Source organism: Macaca nemestrina, chromosome 1 (genome assembly GCF_043159975.1).
Source record: "Macaca nemestrina isolate mMacNem1 chromosome 1, mMacNem.hap1, whole genome shotgun sequence".
NCBI classification, from domain to species: domain Eukaryota; kingdom Metazoa; phylum Chordata; class Mammalia; order Primates; family Cercopithecidae; genus Macaca; species Macaca nemestrina.
In genome coordinates this window covers 28,822,224-28,840,976 of record NC_092125.1, presented here as the reverse complement: position 1 = coordinate 28,840,976, position 18,753 = coordinate 28,822,224, and the positions used below count along the sequence as shown (strand labels likewise).

Sequence of the window (18,753 nt, the reverse complement as noted above, 5' to 3'; positions counted from 1 at the left end):
ACAGAAAAAGGCTGGGGTTGCAATCCTAATCTCAGGCAAAACAGACTTTAAGCCAGCAAAGATCAAAAAAGACAAAAAGGGCATTTACATAAATGGTAAAGGATTCAATTCAATGGGAAGACCTAACCATCCTAAATAAATATGCACCCAAGACAGGAGCACCCAGATTCATACAGCAAGTTCTTAGAGATCGTCAAAGAAACTTAGACTCCCACACAATAATAGTGAGAGATTTCAACATCCCACACAATAATGGAGTCTTCAATATCCTGCTGACAGTATTAGACAGATCATTGAGGCAAAAAAGGTCACAATCTTAAGTGAAATAACTCAAAACAGAAAGTCAGATACCACAGGTTCTCACTACATAATGTGTACGCATGGGCATACAGAGCATATTAATAGGCATCAGAGACTCACAAAGGTAGGAAGATGAAAGGTGGGGTGAGGGATGAGAAAGGACCTAATGGGTAAAATGTACACTATTTAGGTGATGCTTACTAGTCAATATATCCAAGCAACAAATCAGCATTTGTACCTCCTAAATCTATTCAAAAAAATTATTATGTCCCCCTAATTAATTGATCCCTTTATCATTATGAAATGACTTTTTTTTTTTCCTTGGAGGCATTCTTATCTCTAAAATATATCTTTTTATAGCAATATAATGTAGCCACTCTAATTTTCTTTTTATTATTGTTAACATCATTTTCTAACATTTAACATTTAATTCATGTGTGTTTTATATTTAAAGTGAGTTTCTTGTAGGCAGCATATAGTTGAGGCTTGCTTTTTATTCAGTCTGACAATCTCTGTCTCTTTACTTCGGATATTTAGAACATTTACATTTATTATGATTGGGTTAAAAAATTTTTTTGATTATTTGTTTACTATTTTTTCTTATTTTTTTCCCTATTCTTTTTGCTTCATTTTAAATTATTTTCCATGATTCCATTTTAGCTCCATTTTGGCTCATTATATATAACTTTTTGCTATGTTATCTTAGTGGTGGCTTTAGGGTTTAGATGATACATCCTTAACTTATTACAGTTTACTTTCAAGTGTTATTTTATAGCTTTGTGCATAGGAGAAAAATTTTAAAACACATTTATACATTTTCCCCTTTAAGTTTTTGTGTTATTGTTTTTATACATTTTACTTTTGTTATTATTTTTGCTTTAAAGAGCTGGCTATCATTTAAAGAGATTTAAATAAGAGAGAGAAATGAATACTTATCTATATTGTTGAAGTTTTCCAGTGCTCTTCATTCCTTTTTGTAGATCTAGATTTTCATCTGGTATAATTTCCTTTTCTAAAAGAATTTTCTTTAACATTTCTTGCAGTTAAAGATCTGATGGTAATTAATTCTAGCAACTCTTGTATATCTAAAATGTCTTTATTTTATTTTTTTGAAATATATTTCTACTCATTTAAGGATTCTAGATTGACACTTTTTTTCTTCTTTTCTGTATTTTTTTATGTTGGCTTCATTGCCTATAACTTGTGTCATTTCTGATGAGAAATCTGCTGTCACCCTTACCTTTGTTTCTCTATATATAATGTCCTTTCTCCTCTTTGGCTCCTTTTAAGATTTTTTTCTTTATCACTTGTAAGCAATTTAATTATGATGTGCCTTGATGTTCTTTTCTTCACATTTCCTGTTCTCTGCCATGTTTTTTGGTGTGTGAGTTTATAGCTTTTATTACACTCGAAAATTTTTCAGTCATTATTCTTTAATTTGTTTTTCTGTCCTGACTTTCTCACTTTCAGAGACTCAAATAAGATATGTATTAAGCTCTTCAGAGACTCAAATTAGACATGCCTCATAGTTCATTGATGCTCTATTTGTCTCAGTTGTTTATTTCTCTGTTTAAATTTTGATAATTACTATGTCTGCAAGCTCATGAATCTTTTCTTCTGCAATGTTGTTAATCCATGCCAGAGAATTTTTCTTCTCAGATACTGTCATTTTTATCTCCAGAGGTTCAATATAGGTCTTTTAGGAGTTTTTCTATGTCTCTACTTAAGATGTTTTTATCTTAAATAAGTGGAATATAGTTATAATAATTCTTTTAATGTCACACTCTACTCATTCTATCATTCGTGCCTTTTCTCTATTGCCCAGGCTGGAGTGCAGTGGCGTGATCCTGGCTCACTGCAACCTCCGCCTCACAGGTTCAAGCAATTCTCCTGTCTCAGCCTGAGTAGCTGGGATTATAGGCACATACCACCACGTCCAGCTAATTTTGTATTTTTAGTAGAGATGGGATTTCACCATTTTAGCCAGGCTGATCATGAACTCCTGACCTCAGGTGATCTGCCCGCCTCAGCCTCTAAAAGTGCTAGGATTACAGGCGTGAGCCACCATGTCCGGCCTAATAATTTTTTTTTTTTAATTGGACTTCAGACATGTTCATTTTAACTTGTTGAGTGCAGGAATTTTTTTATTTCTAGGGGTATTCTTCAGCTTTGTTTTGGTAAATAATTAAATTATTTGGAGATAGTGATACTTTTAGATCTTGTTTTTAGGCCTTTTTAGGTAGCACTAAAACAGTTTGGTCTGGGGATGATTTTTTTCTCCTAATGAGACAAAACCCATCTGAGTACTCTACCTCAGTACTTGTGAATTATAAGCTTTTAAATTCTGGCTTACAGGCATAGGTATTATCACCAGCCTTTGTTGAGCACTGGATCTTTTTCTGTAATCATTTTTGTTGTTTCCCACCCTTCGAACTCAGGCAGTTTACTCACATGCATATTCTCATTAGTACTCAGCTAAATACTTAAAGGGGGCTCTCTTTAGATCTCTGAAGATCTCGAGTTTGTGGGTTTGTGCGTGTGTGTGTGTGTATGTGTGTGCATGTACTCATGTACCCTGTTCTGGTACCCTGGCCTTTCAACTCTAGATATTGACCTATCTGGACTCCCATTTCTTTTTAACTTGATGAGACCACTGGCTTATCTCTTTTTGTGTTGGCTCCTAGAAATGTACTCTAGGTGGTAAGCTTAGGCAATTACAAACCCCACCTCATTTGTTCTTATCTTCTCATCTTTCAAGAGTCATTATCCTTTGTTATTTAATGTTCAATGAATTGAAAACTATATGTGTGTGTGTGTATATATATATACACACATATATATAATACATATATATACATATATATACACACACACATATATATACATATATATACACATATATATAAACACACACACACACACATATATATGTATACACACACACACACACACACACACACACACACATATATATTTTTTGAGATGGAGTTCCGCTCTGTCACCGCTCTGTCACCCAAGCTGGAGTGCAGTGGTGTGATCTTGGCTCACTGCAAGCTCCGCCTCCCGGATTCATGTCATTCTCCTACCTCAGCCTCCTGAGTAGCTGGGACTACAGGCACCTGCCACCATGCCCGGCTAATTTTTTTGTATTTTTTAGTAGAGACGGGGTTTCACCGTTTTAGCCAATAGTCTCAATCTCCTGACTTTGTGATCCACCCGCCTTGGCCTCCCAAAGTGCTGGGATTACAGGCGTGAGCCACTGCGCCTGGCCAAAAACTATACATATATTAAGGTTGCTTATTATAGGAGGGTAAATGGAGTAAATCTGTTCTCTGTTATTATATCCTGGACAGAAGCAGAGGCATAGGCTCCATAGACAGAGGCTCCACCTCTTACAAATATACAAGTATTTTTAAGCTTTGTTCTAAAATGCAATTAAATTACTTGGAAATAGTTTAATACTTTCAGGTCTTGCTTTTATGTTTTGTTAGACAAGTCATAGCAACATTTATTTTAATCCTAGGCTGATTTTTCTCCACCATTGAAGCAAGAATCTTCTGAGTAGTCTATCAGATGCTCAATTAGATAGAAAAAATACCTCATTTTTAAAGTCCCATTGGTAAACTCTCTCCTTCTCCGTCCTTCCTGGTTCTACCCAGCATTCCTCTCCCCACCATTAATACTCAAGTAATCTAAGAACAGTACTTTATAAATCTTGAAGAACCAACCACACTATTACCAGAATTTCTTGACAATGTGAAAAAGATTCAAAGATACATTTTAGAAAGTATAGCTATGACTCTTGGGACAGGATTTAGAAATTAACAGACATAGAGCCTTCCCAGGACCCATAAATTGCATAACGAGGGATATATTCTTAGTAACCCTGAGAAAAGATAGTGAACCATTCTTACCATTCTGACACTGTGCAATGTAGAGGAGGTGACACATTCCCAATGACGCTTGTTGTACAATCGAGGGATCTTCATGGGAACACAAAAGAGACAGCTCTGCTGCTAGGAGACCCAAACATGGAGCATCAACACTTGTCTAATGGAGAAACAAAGGAGAACATTCATTTGCTATGCATAGCCAACATGAAAATGTCTGCATGCATCTGATCCTGTTATAAATCAGACTAGGATTCTAAGATAAGCTTCAGAGTTTACAATATCTGTAATCAAATCCTGGCCCCGTTACTGACTCTCAATTTCCTCATCTGTGAAATGAAGATAATAAATTCCACTTTGTAACAGTTATTGTGGAGAGTAAGGGGTAACACTGATGACAAGAAGAAAAAATCCTAACAAAGTACTTGGAAATAATGGTGACTCAACTAATGTTAGTTTCTGTGCCATGAAGTGGGTAGCCATTTGCGGGTAGCAAATTCCCAGGATGTGGAAAAGTAAGGTGGGATGTGTATTTCCAAAACGTTTAGTGTTTCCTTTTCCACATATGAAACACTATAAGTCACTGAGGAGGTATGCTACTTTTCCTCTTGAAGTTGTTCTGATTCCTCCCAGGGAAATTTTTTAAAATGCAGAGCATTTGCTTTTGATGTCAAAGCTACTACCAAAATATTTCTGTATTTCCTTCTACAACTTCTTCAACACTTCGACTAGTCAAATATTTAGATTTTCATCTTAATGGACCTGTTTGGCTAGAGAATATCCACATAGAGAAGAGAGTAGAGATAGAAAAGAGGGAAGATAGAGAAGGCATTTGCTTTTATGAAATTATGGGTGCCCTTTACCAATTGTGTGTGCCTTTTTTTAAAACAAAGAAGGGCTCTGATTAAATGTAGATTTGGCGAACTAGCAGCATGGCTTGCAGATAGTTCTTGCCCCCAAGACAAGTGATTACTTTTCCTAGGTAGAGGCTTTGATGATTGGAGCAATTGTTGATGGTAAACTCCTGAGGGATCGCAAGGCCTGCTTCTGCTTCTGTTGACCTTTTTCATGCCCCATTTTCCCTGCCCTTTACGTGACTTACCTCACCACTTCCTGCCCACTCTGTCTCTCTCTCTCTCACACACACACAGAAATTCCTAAGGAAGAAATATGAAGTGGCCTGGGTCATCTGGGTCACGGGCCAAGGCCATAATTGAATTGTGATGTGGGGAGTGAAGGTCTCAGTAGGAGAACAGAGATTATAAATATCTTTTTTTCCGTGGATATTCTGCTTGTATTCTTTTCCACCCATACAAAGACTGGCCTGGTCCTTCCCCTTTTAGGAGCTCTGTGGCTTTGGAGAGTCTGGGAGCAGACAGTAGCAGCTGCCTCTGCTCTAGGCCCTAGGGAGAAATGCTCTCTTTCCCTGGAAGTCCTTTTCTTTGGGTTTATATTCCAAGGTTTTTTTTCCCCCACTCGATGGCAAGATCTTAAAAACCATCGTTGTGTATGGGCATGAGAAAAAGGAGCAAGTTTTCTCTCTCTACAGGGCATGAGAGAAGAGTAGTACTTCTCACAGCTTAACTCACTGAAGCTGAGCACCACTTACAGGGGACTGGCCTCACAGTCATCTTATATTACAGGTTTTGCCTCAAATGTCCTCCCTGATTATCCCTGCTCAGGAACTTGTTAAATGTGTAGTTCTTAGTGGATGTTTTTGTAAATGAAACTCCTCGTGGTTTCCTTCTCTTCTGTTTGCCAGTTAGGATCTATCTAACTGTATATGTTAGGTGGATGCCTCTAGCAGAGTATGTGTGGTCATGCCTAGATTGCATTTCCACTTACTGTCACCAACTAAAAAGGCATGTTTAGGGAGTGGGACATGACCCAAGGTAGGCCGAGAGAGGAGTAAGGCAGCGTGGATCATGGAGCACACTGATGTATATCCTGCACAGCCATTCAGAAGTGTGACAACCACAGCTACCCCTCCTCTAAGACAAGACTTTGAGAGCTTTCAATATGATATATCCTGGCTTTATAGAAAATCTACCCAAGTACTAAAAAGAAGCAAATATTTAAAAAATGGAGAAAAGTAGCTTCTCGGTATTCACTCCTAAACCTAAGTATTCCTGCTTAGTTTTCTGGCCCTTTTAACTGTGCCCTTTCTTTGTAGATCTGGCCTCTCCAGTCGCTTATCTTAACAATAATGATAGTTTTAAGTGCTAGGTTCCAGAAGCAACCACTTCCGTGGTTTTCAGCTGCTTCTTCTGGAAGTCATCCTTGTTTCTATAAACAATGCATCTTCACTTCTAACATCAGTTTGAGACATTGTCTATCTCAATTCCATTCTTCCACTTCCCCACAATTCTCTCAATAGAGAACATTACTCATCATAGTATATTATTTTTAATTCTTCTACTTTTGTGTTTTACTACTATATTAATACTTTTATTTCTTGTTTCATAGAACAGAAAAACAGAATAGGAATATAACAGGATAAAACGTAATAACAGAATAGGAACATAAGTAGAATCATCCAGAATGTAGCCTTTTGTGCCTGGCTTCTTTCACTTAGTGTAATGTTTTCAAGGTTTATGCATGTTGTAGCATGTATACAACTTTATACCTTTTTATGAGTGAATAATATGCCATATGAGTATGTTACATTTTACTTGTTCATTTGCCTGTTGATGGACATTTAGATTGCCCTTTTCAGCTATTGTGAATTTTGCTGCAATGAACACTTTGTAAAAGTTTTTGTTTGAACAACTGTTAAATTCTTTTAGGTATATACCTAATATTTCTGTGTCAAATGGCAATTCTATGTTTAACTTGTTGGAGAACCACTAAACTATTCTCTGCACTTTAATTTTTGCACTTTTGAGCTCGTAGCATTTACATTGTGTTCAGTAACTCATTTAAGTTTTTCTGTGCTGGGTTTATAGATTAATTCTAAAAGTTAAAAATCAATAATATGGTCTCACCATGACTAGGTAAAATTACTCAATGTATAGGCTAAGCTCACTTTAGTTATATTTCCTTTTGGCATGTACCTATGTCTTTCTCATCTGTACCCTGCATTATCTCTTTATTTTATTTTTTAAATTATTTTTATTTTTAATTTTTTTGGAGATGAGGTCTCACTCTGTCACTCAGGCTGGACTGCAGTGGTGTGATCATAGCTCACTGCAGCCTAGAACTCCTGGGCTCAAGAGGTCCTCCCATCTCAGGCTCTCAAAGCACTGGGATTATAGGCATAAGCCACAAAGCCCAGCTGTCTCTCTATCGTTAATAGTATTTTTTTCTTTATTTACCTTTGTCTGTCTCTTTTATTTGCAGAGTTTCCCCAAATTTCACAAAGTGTGGTTGCTGCTTAATATTTAAGGATGTAATGCCTGTTGATGGGGTTTTGTGTGTGAGCAAGGGTTGCCACCTGTTGTACTTTGTTTTAGAGCAGCTAGGAGGGGGGCTAGAGTCATGCTGTAGTATATCTAGATAGAATGCAAGACTCTTTTCTCAGGGAACTTAACAATGGTTTTTGCAAAAGAAAAATTCTCAACTTCTGTCTGCCAATGTGTGTCAAGAGGAATGCGGGACAACATAGGTTCTTCTGTACATGCTTTCATTAATACTTTGAATTAATGCATATGTTTCCAGCCTGCCTTGACTCCCACCCCTTATCATTATTTGGCCTTTCATAACTCACCCTCTAGGGTTCTACAGGGAAAACTGCTTTTCTTTCAGCTAACCCCTATCCTATGCTCATGGTCTCCCACCACTCAGTTCCCCTGCCAGGTTTTATCTTCTAACTAATCTGTCTTCCAGAAATTTGTTGGCATGACTAGCCCATTGAAAACACTTCATTAATTCTCTTTGTTGCTGTGTATTTATACTTTTAAAATATTTTATTACCATCATTTTGTGGGGACTCTGGAGAAGAAAGAGATATATACATGTGGACAATTTGTTAGATTTAGCTGGAAATCCACCATCCATTTTTAAATGCTGATGTACCAAAGGGACAAAGCTAGGGAAAAAACATCTCAGTGCTATAAGCTGACATGCTTAACTCACATTTCTTTGCCTGTTGAAAGTTGAATCATTTAATTGAAGGAACATGTGCTTTGAGTGTAGGAGTTTCTCTATCCTGATGGGCACATGGGTCATGTGAGACAAATCATCACTTTAAAAATGTTTATGACAAGATAAAAATGATAGAATTGTTCAATAGGACAAGAATCTCTGACACTCTGGAGGACCTAGGCTAGGGTTATTACGAAGAAAAAAGTCTATCCAATGTAGGAACAGTACCAGACAACAAATGAGGTGGATGCACTTAGAGAAGGGTAGAACAAATATTCATTGATGATCTACAATGTGTCAGATACAGATATGCACAGACCGGGGCTGTGGGAATCTCAGATTTTAATTTATCAACAATGTGTTTTGATTTTTTTGTTTTGTATATTTGCCTCCCCAATTAATTTCACTGGCTTAATCATCTTTACAAGACATTATTTTAAAGAGAAAGCAAACTTAGTGAAGTTTTATGCTTCCCTGATAGTGATGAGCTGGTTGATTCTAGCTCTAGTTTCAATGTCCAGGAAAATGCTGAAGTACTTCCACCTGGTGGCACTTAGTGAACATTGCAGAACAGAGTAATAGGTTACTCCATCGGTTTTCTCAAACAAATCTGAGTTATAGCTAGAAACTCTCAACTAACAATTTATGAGAACCTTCCGCTTCACATGTGAATTTACATATTTATTCCTTTGCAGTTGAAGGATGGGATGTATGCAAAGGAGAATGAATTCTACTACAGTAATGGAAAGAGGTGACAGAAGATGAAACTCCAAAATGTCTATCTGCTACTTGAGTGGAATTCACTAGAATATATCAAATGAAGAGAGAAACATGTGACTAGGCTCTAGTCAAACAATTGTCATCAAATACTTGCTGAGTATATAACACATTTTAGGAACTGCGCAGAAAACAGTCTTGAGTGGTGAGATACACTTACTGTCAAGCTTCACTTGCAAAATTTTCAGTGGTGAACCTTCTGGACACCCGATGTATAACTCAAGCTATTTTAGAAATTAGAGAAAGGCTGCCTTCCCAGGTCAGAGAATCAGAAGATTGAAATAAGCCACTCACTCTCTTTTTTTGGGCACTGAAATAGGGAATCAGCATGATACAAAGAACATCCTGGACTGTATCCCCCGTCTAAGTAAATTGTATTATGTTCCAAAGCTGAGTTTAAACACAATAGTAAAAATTCAAATGTATTACAAAGCTCATCTAGATTCTTCATCTCAATAAATCTGGGGACTGCTTGTACAAGCAGTAGAAAATGAATAAAGATAACATCATGAATGCGTGTTTCTCACCCTCTTTACTTTTATCTCCTCCTGAAGTGACTCCAGCAATCAGATAAGTAATTAGCAGAGTATGTTTAAAAATCGCTGTAAAGGATGGGTTGGGAAACAGAGGCTGAATATACAGTATCCACAAAAGAGAAATATTCATAGGTAGTATGACGTTTTTTAGAAGGCAGGCCATGATGGCATTCAAAGTATAGACAAACTCAGTAAATATTGGTGATTATGACATACCTATTTGTTCTCCATCTGAAATGCAAAAATTAAAGTCTGATTATATCCCAGTATTTGTGAAGGTGTGGGGAAATGGGCAGTTTAATATTTATAAGAATGCAAATTGGTGGACAATTTTGTGTTACTAAACTTTAACCTATCATATTTCTTTATCTGACCATCACCTTTCTAAGCCTTTCCAGGTACACACTCATGTACTTGCACAAAGATGCCCATTTTGTATTGTTTGAAGCAGAAAAAATTAAATGATACTTTAATGTCCATCAACTGAAAAATAGCTAAATGGATCATAATATGTTAAAACTATGGGCTATAAACTGTATTTAAAATAATAAAATGAATCTACATATGTTGACATGAAAATATCTGTAGGATGTATTGTTTCAGTGAAAAAAGCAAATTGTAGAACCATATGTAAATACAACTTTAGTAAAGAAACAATAAGTAATAAAGCTATGTATTTCAGTGTGTGTTTTATATGTGGGTATGCACATTGAAAGTGGTTTGGTAGGACACACATTATGCTGACATGGCTAAGGACAGGGTTGGTGTGGAGAGGATAGTAAAGGGAGACTTATGCTCTACCTCTAGCATGTTTCACAATGAAAGAACTTGAGGATTACTTGTATAAATTTAAAATAAATAAATAAATAACAGCTTTCAAATTATTTTAGGAAGTAATACATAAGAAGACAGGTAAGGTTGGAAGAATTTTAAAAATTACAAATTGTGGTCTACAGAGGAAATTTCAGAGTCAGCAAGAATCTGGTTTTAACACCTTCATGTTCTTTGCATAAAGCATGATGCATCTTAACCAATTGTTTGAGAAACTGTTCTGATTGACAAAAAGTCATGTAGGATATTGACCCCTTTTCTGATATCCCAACCAACCTACCAGTACAATAATACCAAGGACCTGTCAAGTACTGTTAGGACCCAAGACACGGAAAGCAGCACTATAGAAATGCAGTCTTCAGAATCAGGTGGCATTGTTATACTCTGTGACTTACATATTTTCTAACTTTCCTGACTGTAAATCTTAACACCTTGTTGATGATCACCATGATTCTCTCTTGCAGATACGAGCTATCTTTACTCATCCACACGAGCATTTCCTGTTGGAAACACAAAGTCATCCTTGAACCATGCAATTTCCATTTTCCAAGAACCTTTCCTCTATTCTCCAACGTCACCAATTCAGGCATTCCTACAGTCTCCTGGTTATTTCACACTTAACCTACATTTATCTCAAAAACCCAGACAATAAGCACCTAGTATACTACTTCATCTACTATAGAAACTGTTTCTGGGTTTTATTTTATTCTATTCAACAAGTATTTACTAATATCCACTATAATAGTCACTTTGTTAGCACCATGAATAGTTCAGCACGAGGCTACGATATGATTATCAGCTGCTTTGCCTCCTCTTTTTCTTTCAACGTATGTATTCTCTCTTTTATTTTTAAATGACAAGCTGCATTTCAGATTTAAAAGACATTCCAGAATTCCTCTGCCAATTCACCACTCAAATATTCTGGCTTATGGTTAGAGAGTACATTACTGGAGGCAGGTTTGTTAGAAAGTTCTTGCAAATTTTGATTCAAATCTGTCTTAGCTGCACCTTCTAGCTGTTCTTAATCCTCAGAGGGATTAATTCTTCTCTTGAGAAGGGAAGAATACTGCATATGCCTCATATACTAACCACCATTAATAGTTTTCTTTAAGGCAATCTGTCAGGGTCTACTATATTTATGTCAATGGTTGGCCAAACCTCTTCACCTGCTCTTGCTCCCATTGTGAAAAATGTTTGAAGTCTATTTCCTAAGGTGAAAGAGTTTCTAAATCTCAGAGAGGTCAGCCTCTGCCTTGGCCTTTTCAGGAGTGAAGTTTCAGCCCTTTTCGAGAATCAGGGAAGATTTTAGGCAAGGTAGGTATAAGAACAAAGTGGTTAAGTAACAGGTTCCCAAGATAGAGGGGCTCCTCCACACATTAGCATTATATATATTATTGCTCCTTTCTCTGTTTTCATTTTTTTTTATCGTGAAATGGAAGAAATTACAGTAACCCCCTCACGAGATTATGTTAAGGATTATATGAGATAACTCACATATTCAATTTAGTGTCTGACATGGAGTCAATGCTTAACTCAATAAATGGAAACTATTGATAATTTCATGGGGTGAATAAAAGAGCATGCACGGGCACGGAAGGGGAGGATTCATAATCACCGTGAAGGGTCGTGAGGATAACAACTTTTTTTAACTTTTATTTTAAGTTCAGGGGTACATGTGCAGGTTTTTATATAGATAAACTTGTGGTATTAGCCTAGTACCCACTAATTATTTTTCCTGATTCTCTCCCTCTTCCCAACCTCCACCCTTTGTTACGCCCCAGTATCTGTTGTTCCCCAATAAGTGTCCATGTTTTCTCATCACTTAGCTCTCACTAATAAGTGAGAACATGCAGTATTTGGTTTTCTGTTTCTGTGTTAGTTTGTCAAGGATAATGGCTTCCAGCTCCATCCAAATTCCTGCAAATCACATAATCTCATTCTTTTGTATGGCTGCATAGTATCCTATGGTGTATGTGTACTACCGTTTCTTTGTCCAGTCTACCATTGGTGGTTATTTAGGTTGATTCCATGTCTTTGCTATTGTGAATAGTGTTGCAACATGTGTGCATATGTCTTTATGACAGAACAATTTATATTCCTCTGGATATATCATATCCAGTAATGGAATTGCTGGGTCAAATGGTATTTCTGTTTTTAGGTCTTTGAGGAATCACTATGCTGTTTTGTACAATGGTTGTACTAATTTACACTCCCATCAACAGTGTATAAGCATTTATTTTTCTCCACAACCCTGCCAGCATCTGCTGTTTTTTGACTTTTTATGGATAGCCATTCTGACTGGTGTTAGTTGATATCTCATTGTGGTTTTGATTTGCATTTCTTTAATGATCAGTGAGGTTGAGCTTTTTTTTTCATATTCTTGTTGGTCACATGTATGTCTTCTTTTGAAAAGTGTCTGTTCATGTCCTTTGCCCACTTTGTAATGGATTTTTTTTTCTTGTAAATTTAAGTTCCTTTTAGATGCTGGATATTAGACCTTTGTCAGATGCATAGTTTGCAAAAATTTTCTCCCATTCTGTAGGTTGTCTGTTTACTCTATTGATAGTTTCTTACGATGGGCAAAACTCTTCAGTTTAATTAGATCCCATTTGTCAATTTTTGCTTTTGTTGCACTGCTTTTGGTGCCTTTTTCATGAAATTTTTGCTTGCTCCTATGTCCAGAATGGTATTGCATAGGTTGTCTTCTAGGATTTTTATAGTTTTGGGGTTTACATTTAAGTCTTTAATCCATCTTGAGTTAATTTTTGTATATGGTGTAAGGAAGGGGTCCAATATCAATCTTCTGCATGTGGCTAGCTAGTGGACAACATTTGTTAAATGAATAATTAAAAAAAAACAGTTGGCTCAAATTAGGCACAAATTAGCCTAATACATTTTATTTTTCTTCAAATTCCTTTTTGTCCTCATAAATACCAATACTGCTTCTTTACTTGTGTGTATTTATGATTTATACAGCTCATAGATGCTCCCAGTAGGATAAATTGATCTGTTTTTCCAGTACTTCTACACAGTTGGCCTCTGATGCCAACATGTTAGGAATGCAAAATTGAAGACCATAAGACATGCAGTGCAGTATTCTGTCTCTGGTTTAGACATTAAAAAATTAAGTTGTGAAAAATAGGTTTTGAATTGTCATTAGGCCTTCTTTAGGTACAGTAGTATCCATGAAGATAGAATGCTCAGCATTTTCTTTAGTACCTGAGTTGATGAAGAAGCAGCATGCATACAGACATACACAGCATGGTTTCATAGCTATGTGAACTTGAGGATAGTTTAGGCTAACACTGCTCTCTAATACTTTCTCTGCCACTCCAAATTGTGTTCACCCATATAGCACCACATGAGACCTGGTTTTTCAAGTGCCTGTTGATGCTGTCCTTCCCAAATTAAATTCCTAAAAGTGTGCCTCTGTAATTCAAACAAAGGGAAGTGACTACATTTCCCTTTTTTGTGGTAAAGAAAAACTTTCAGTCATCAAATACTTGAAGGAGACACAAATATAGCAAGTGAAAAGACAGCGAAGCATAGTGAGCATACTAGATTTATGACAAGAAAATTAAACTACTTATTTCCCCTTTACCTTTAAGATTTGTAGTTTGTAGAGGTCTTTAGACACCAAGGTCAGAAGAATGTTCTCATATATATTTAAAATATTGTGGTATAAATTCTGAAACACAAAAACATTGCACAGCCAGTCTTAGAGAAACTTTTACCTAGTGTCTACAGCTTTTTTCTTGCTTAAAAGTTACTTTTAATTGGGTTTCAATTCCTTGAACATAAATCAGTGACACAGAAAATACTTAACATCAAATTGTAAAATGCCACACATATTTAAAGACTTCTAGCATTATCTCAGATATTAAAAAATATACGAAGAAAAAAGACAAAGGAAAACATAAAAATGTAATTCCCTTTGAGAAATAGAATGAGTATTTTTTATTTAGTGACTTTCTATAATCTTTAAATTTTCTATAATAAGCATCTACCATGTTGTTTTTCTTTCTTTCTTTCTTTATTATTATTATTAATATTTTGAGATGGAGTGTCACTCTCTCGCCCAGGCTGGAGTGCAGTGGTGCCATCTCGGTTTGCTGCAAGCTCCACCTCCCAGTTTCACGCCATTCTCCTGCCTCAGCCTCCTGAGTAGCTGGGACTACAGGTGCCCGCCACCACGCCCGGCTAATTTTTTGTATTTTTCTAGTAGAGACGGGGTTTCGCCGTGTTAGCCAGGATGGTCTCGATCTCCTGACCTCATGATCCACCCGCCTGGGCCTCCCAAAGTGCTGGGATTACAGGCGTGAGCCACAGCGCCTGGCCTGCATCTACCATGTTTATAGGAGGAAAAGCTGTAAATTTAATTTTATAAAAACTTACTTCTCCGTGTTTATGAATGCTGCATTTTCTCAATATTCTTTGTGCTTAAATGTGATTTTGCTTGAGAATTCAATATGTTGGATTTATTTTCACTGGATGCATGATTTTGGGTTCATTTTTTTCTTTATTTATTATTATTATTATGATTATACTTTAAGTTCTAGGGTACACGTGTACAACGTGCAGGTTCCTTACATATATATACATGTGCCATGTTGGTGTGTTGCACCCATTAACTCGTCATTTACATTAGGTATGAGTTAATTTTCAAAAAGAACATAGCCCTGGCTAATAGTTTTGTCCCCCTATTTATAAAAAGTTTTATTTCCTATTCTAATGATGAAGATTTAGAAAAATTCTCACATCTAAAATTTTAAATTTTCTCTTGCCTTAGCTGTTTATAGATTATCTTTCTAGTGCTTGTTTCGGGATACTCTTGTACATATACTTTTCAATTTTCCATCGTCTTTTAGAATGTAATAACATGAATATATTTTATTCTAACTGTTGCTTTAAGTTCATTGAAAGCATTAATTTGTGAATATCCACCTGAGTAGTTGTGATGGAGGTAGACAGTAATTGCTATTTTAAGTGCTGACACTTACTACTATCTATGTAAAAAAATAGACTTTTATGCCTTTGTGATTTGAAATAGGTTGGAGAAGATTCCAGCATGATGTGACTTGGTTCTTATTTTAACTGACACCTACAAGTTACCCAAACGTCATATTTAAATATAATTCAGGCCAGGCACAGTGGCTCACACCTATAATCCCAGCAATTTGGGAGGCTAAGGTGGGAGGATTACTAGAGTTCAGGAGTTTGAGACCAGCTTGGACAACGTAGTGAGAACTCATCTCTATAAAACAAAACAAAACAAAACAAAAATTAACCAGGTATGGTGGTGCATGTCTGTAGTCCTAGCTACTTGAGAGGCTGAGATGGAAGGATTGCTTGAGCCCAGAAGGTGGAGACTGCAGTGAGCCAAGATAGTGCCACTGCACTCTAGTTTGGGTGACGGCACAAGACCCTGTCTCAAAAAAAAAAAAAAAAAAAAAAATCCAATATTGAATACATTTTATATGTAAATAGATGGAAACAGTAAGATTTATTGTTCCACACACTATGTAGGTACTAGAAATTGTATGCTATGTAGGTATTGGAAATTTCCATGTGTGAGTAGCTGACATATAAAATACATGGAACATTAATAAACATGGGGCATTTGGATGTTGAAATGCTATATAACAACACATTTTTTTTTCTTTCTTGCTAGTATTGGAAGAAGAGTTTCATTTAACTCAGAAAGTTATTTTTCTTCTTCCAACTACCAGAGTGGTCCTCACCAGTAAAAAGTAAAAGTATCTCTGAGTATTCTCAGGTAGCCATTCAGAAATATTTGGAAGAGGTCAAGTTGGAAAAGAATGGCACATTTGGGAAAATTAGCAGCCTAAAAATCTGTGTTAGGGATATAGGAATATAGCTGAGAAAGTTTCTACATTAAAGTCACCTTGCATCAATTGCAGAAGAGGCTGAAATTATCTGATATTTGTATAGAAGCTCTTATAAAAGGAAATAATTGGCCTGATAGTTTTGCATCTGAGTGTTCTAGGTTCTCTCCACAAACTGAAGAAAGGAGAGAGGTGGCTATGCTGAGACCTCACGTTATACCATAAGCCACGAATTTCTTCTCTAGCTTATAGAGCGAGTTCACTGTATAGCAATGCTGAGGAAATGGAGACCACAGATGTTTGCTAATCTTACTATATGATTCTTTCTACTTCCATCTTTCTATGTTCCTATTCCATTCTTTGAAACATTTGCCAGCAAACTCCCTATTCTTGCTAAACCAATTACCCAAAAATATCTTCACTTATTTGCTCCTACAAATCCTACAGAATCCACTAAAATCCCATGGGTTGTAGAACTCACAAGGAGTCCAGGGGTATAGATAAGTGCACTGACTGTTACAACTAAAAAGAGTGAAGAGGAGGACTCTCAAGATTATCACCTGCTGAGACACATTCTGCAGGATTGCTGTGATGTGTAATAATATCCTACAATGATTAAAGGAAGAAAAATTTTACCTCCATGTCCTCAAAGTCCTCATTACTGCTCCCCATTTCTTTTACTTTGTCAAGACTTGGCATGACAACTATCATTCCAAAGGATAACTCTATTATCTTCAGCTGAGATTCAAACTGCAGTAAGGGATCCACAAAGCTGACAAGAAAAAGGCATAATTATTAATGATGAGATAACAAATAATATAACAGAAATTTGGTGGCCATTTCTTTTTTTTTTTTTTTTTTTTTGAGACGGAGTCTTGCTCTGTCACCCAGGCTGGAGTGCAGAGGCGCCATCTCGGTTCACTGCAAGCTCTGCCTCCCGGGTTCATGCCATTCCCCTGCTTCAGCCTCCCGAGTAGCTGGGACTACCAGCGCCTACCACCTCGCCTGGCTAATTTTTTGTATTTTCAGTAGAGATGGGGTTTTGCCATGTTAGCTAGGATGGTCTCGATCTCCTGACCTTGTGATCCGCCCACCTCGGCCTCCCAAAGGGCTGGGATTGCAGGCATGAGCCATGTGCCTGGCCCAGCCATTTCTTAGTGATAAACAAAAATGAGGTTCAGCTTTTGGCTTTATATGACAGATGAGTCTTAAGTATTATCTTAAAAATGATAATGTTTTAAATATAAAGGAATTAATTTCTTTGTAAATATTATCTATAAACAATTATTTAGAAATCAGAATATATTTCTCCATAAACATAATAATGCGAAGAGTGGTTACATTCCCAGCCAAGTCCACAAAGCCATGCTAAGCTTTAAACAGTTGAACTATATTACTACCACAATTTCTGTAATCAATGATAATATGTTTTTCATATCTTAGTATTTCTTACATTGAGATGCATCTTCAAACTGATGGCAAATGAAGCTTGCATAAGCAGCTAGAAAGATTATCTGCCTGTCTATACAATACAGAAAGACTGGAAAAGAGTATGAGAAAGAAATAGTAGTTGCCAAATTATAATGGTGGAATTTGGAGTAATTTCCTAATTTTTCACAATTACATGTTTAAAGAGATAACATTTTAAATACATCCAATTAGGGAAATAAAAGAGCATGATAGCTTATCATACCTGGAGTTCACAGCCAGGATCACGGATTCATTACTTAAGAGGCCTGAGTATGCATCCAATAGGCTGCTAACTTTATGTGCCTAAGTACCATGTTAAAAAAAAAAAAAAGAAGAATAATTAATGATTACAGAACAGTGAGACTCATAATAGCATGTGTACTTCTCCCTTTTACAGAGACTAAAGGAACCAAATCAGGCTGGAAAACACGCTCAAAAGTTCATAGAAGTGTTAAGACCAGACAAACTGTAATTTAAATTTACAATAGTATGTTTGCCTAACTGGAGGTCTTTTACAGTCAACAACTATGCTTATATAATTTGTATTTCCAGACAGCATTTTGTAAGGTGTGCTCTTTACCAGATGCACTTCTGTACACCACTATAACTATTAAGTCCCACCTATACGGTGTGGAGTCTGCCTATAAAAATGCCAGCAGGGCCGGGCGCGGTGGCTCACGCCTATAATCCCAGCACTTTGGGAGGCTGAGGTGGGCAGATCATGAGGTCAGCAGGTTGAGACCATCCTAGTTAACACGGTGAAACCCCACCTCTACTAAAAATACAAAAAAATTAGCCGGACGTGGTGGCTGGTGCCTGTAGTCCCAGCTACTCGGGAGGCTGAGGCAGGAGAATGGCAGTAACCCGGAAGGCAGAGCTTGAAGTGAGCCAAGATGGCTCCATTGCACGCCAGCCTGGGCAACAGAGCGGGACTCTTGTCCCCCCCAAAAAAAAAAAATAGCAGGGCAACTTAAGTCAGGTATTATTAAAGACTGACTAAACTTACACTATGGACTGAGA

The 18,753-nt window shown here is 36.7% G+C and overlaps 1 protein-coding gene across 4 annotated transcripts in view; it reads right to left on the bottom strand.

Annotated features, from left to right (window-relative positions):
• Window positions 1-18,753, bottom strand: part of LOC105484396 (maestro heat like repeat family member 9) — a 131,756-nt gene that overhangs the window by 91,460 nt on the left and 21,543 nt on the right. For all 4 annotated transcript variants that reach the window (XR_011611043.1, XM_071075536.1, XM_024793643.2 and 1 more), the window contains exons 4-8: window positions 17,957-18,036; window positions 16,900-17,035; window positions 14,019-14,105; window positions 10,813-10,917; window positions 4,215-4,350 (exon numbers count right to left, since the gene is read on the bottom strand). Coding sequence is in view for 3 of the 4 variants with exons in the window: in XM_071075536.1 (XP_070931637.1) it covers window positions 4,215-4,350; window positions 10,813-10,917; window positions 14,019-14,105; window positions 16,900-17,035; window positions 17,957-18,036 (544 nt within the window). In the remaining variant the exon portion in view is untranslated. The remainder of the gene's footprint in view (window positions 1-4,214; window positions 4,351-10,812; window positions 10,918-14,018; window positions 14,106-16,899; window positions 17,036-17,956; window positions 18,037-18,753) is intronic.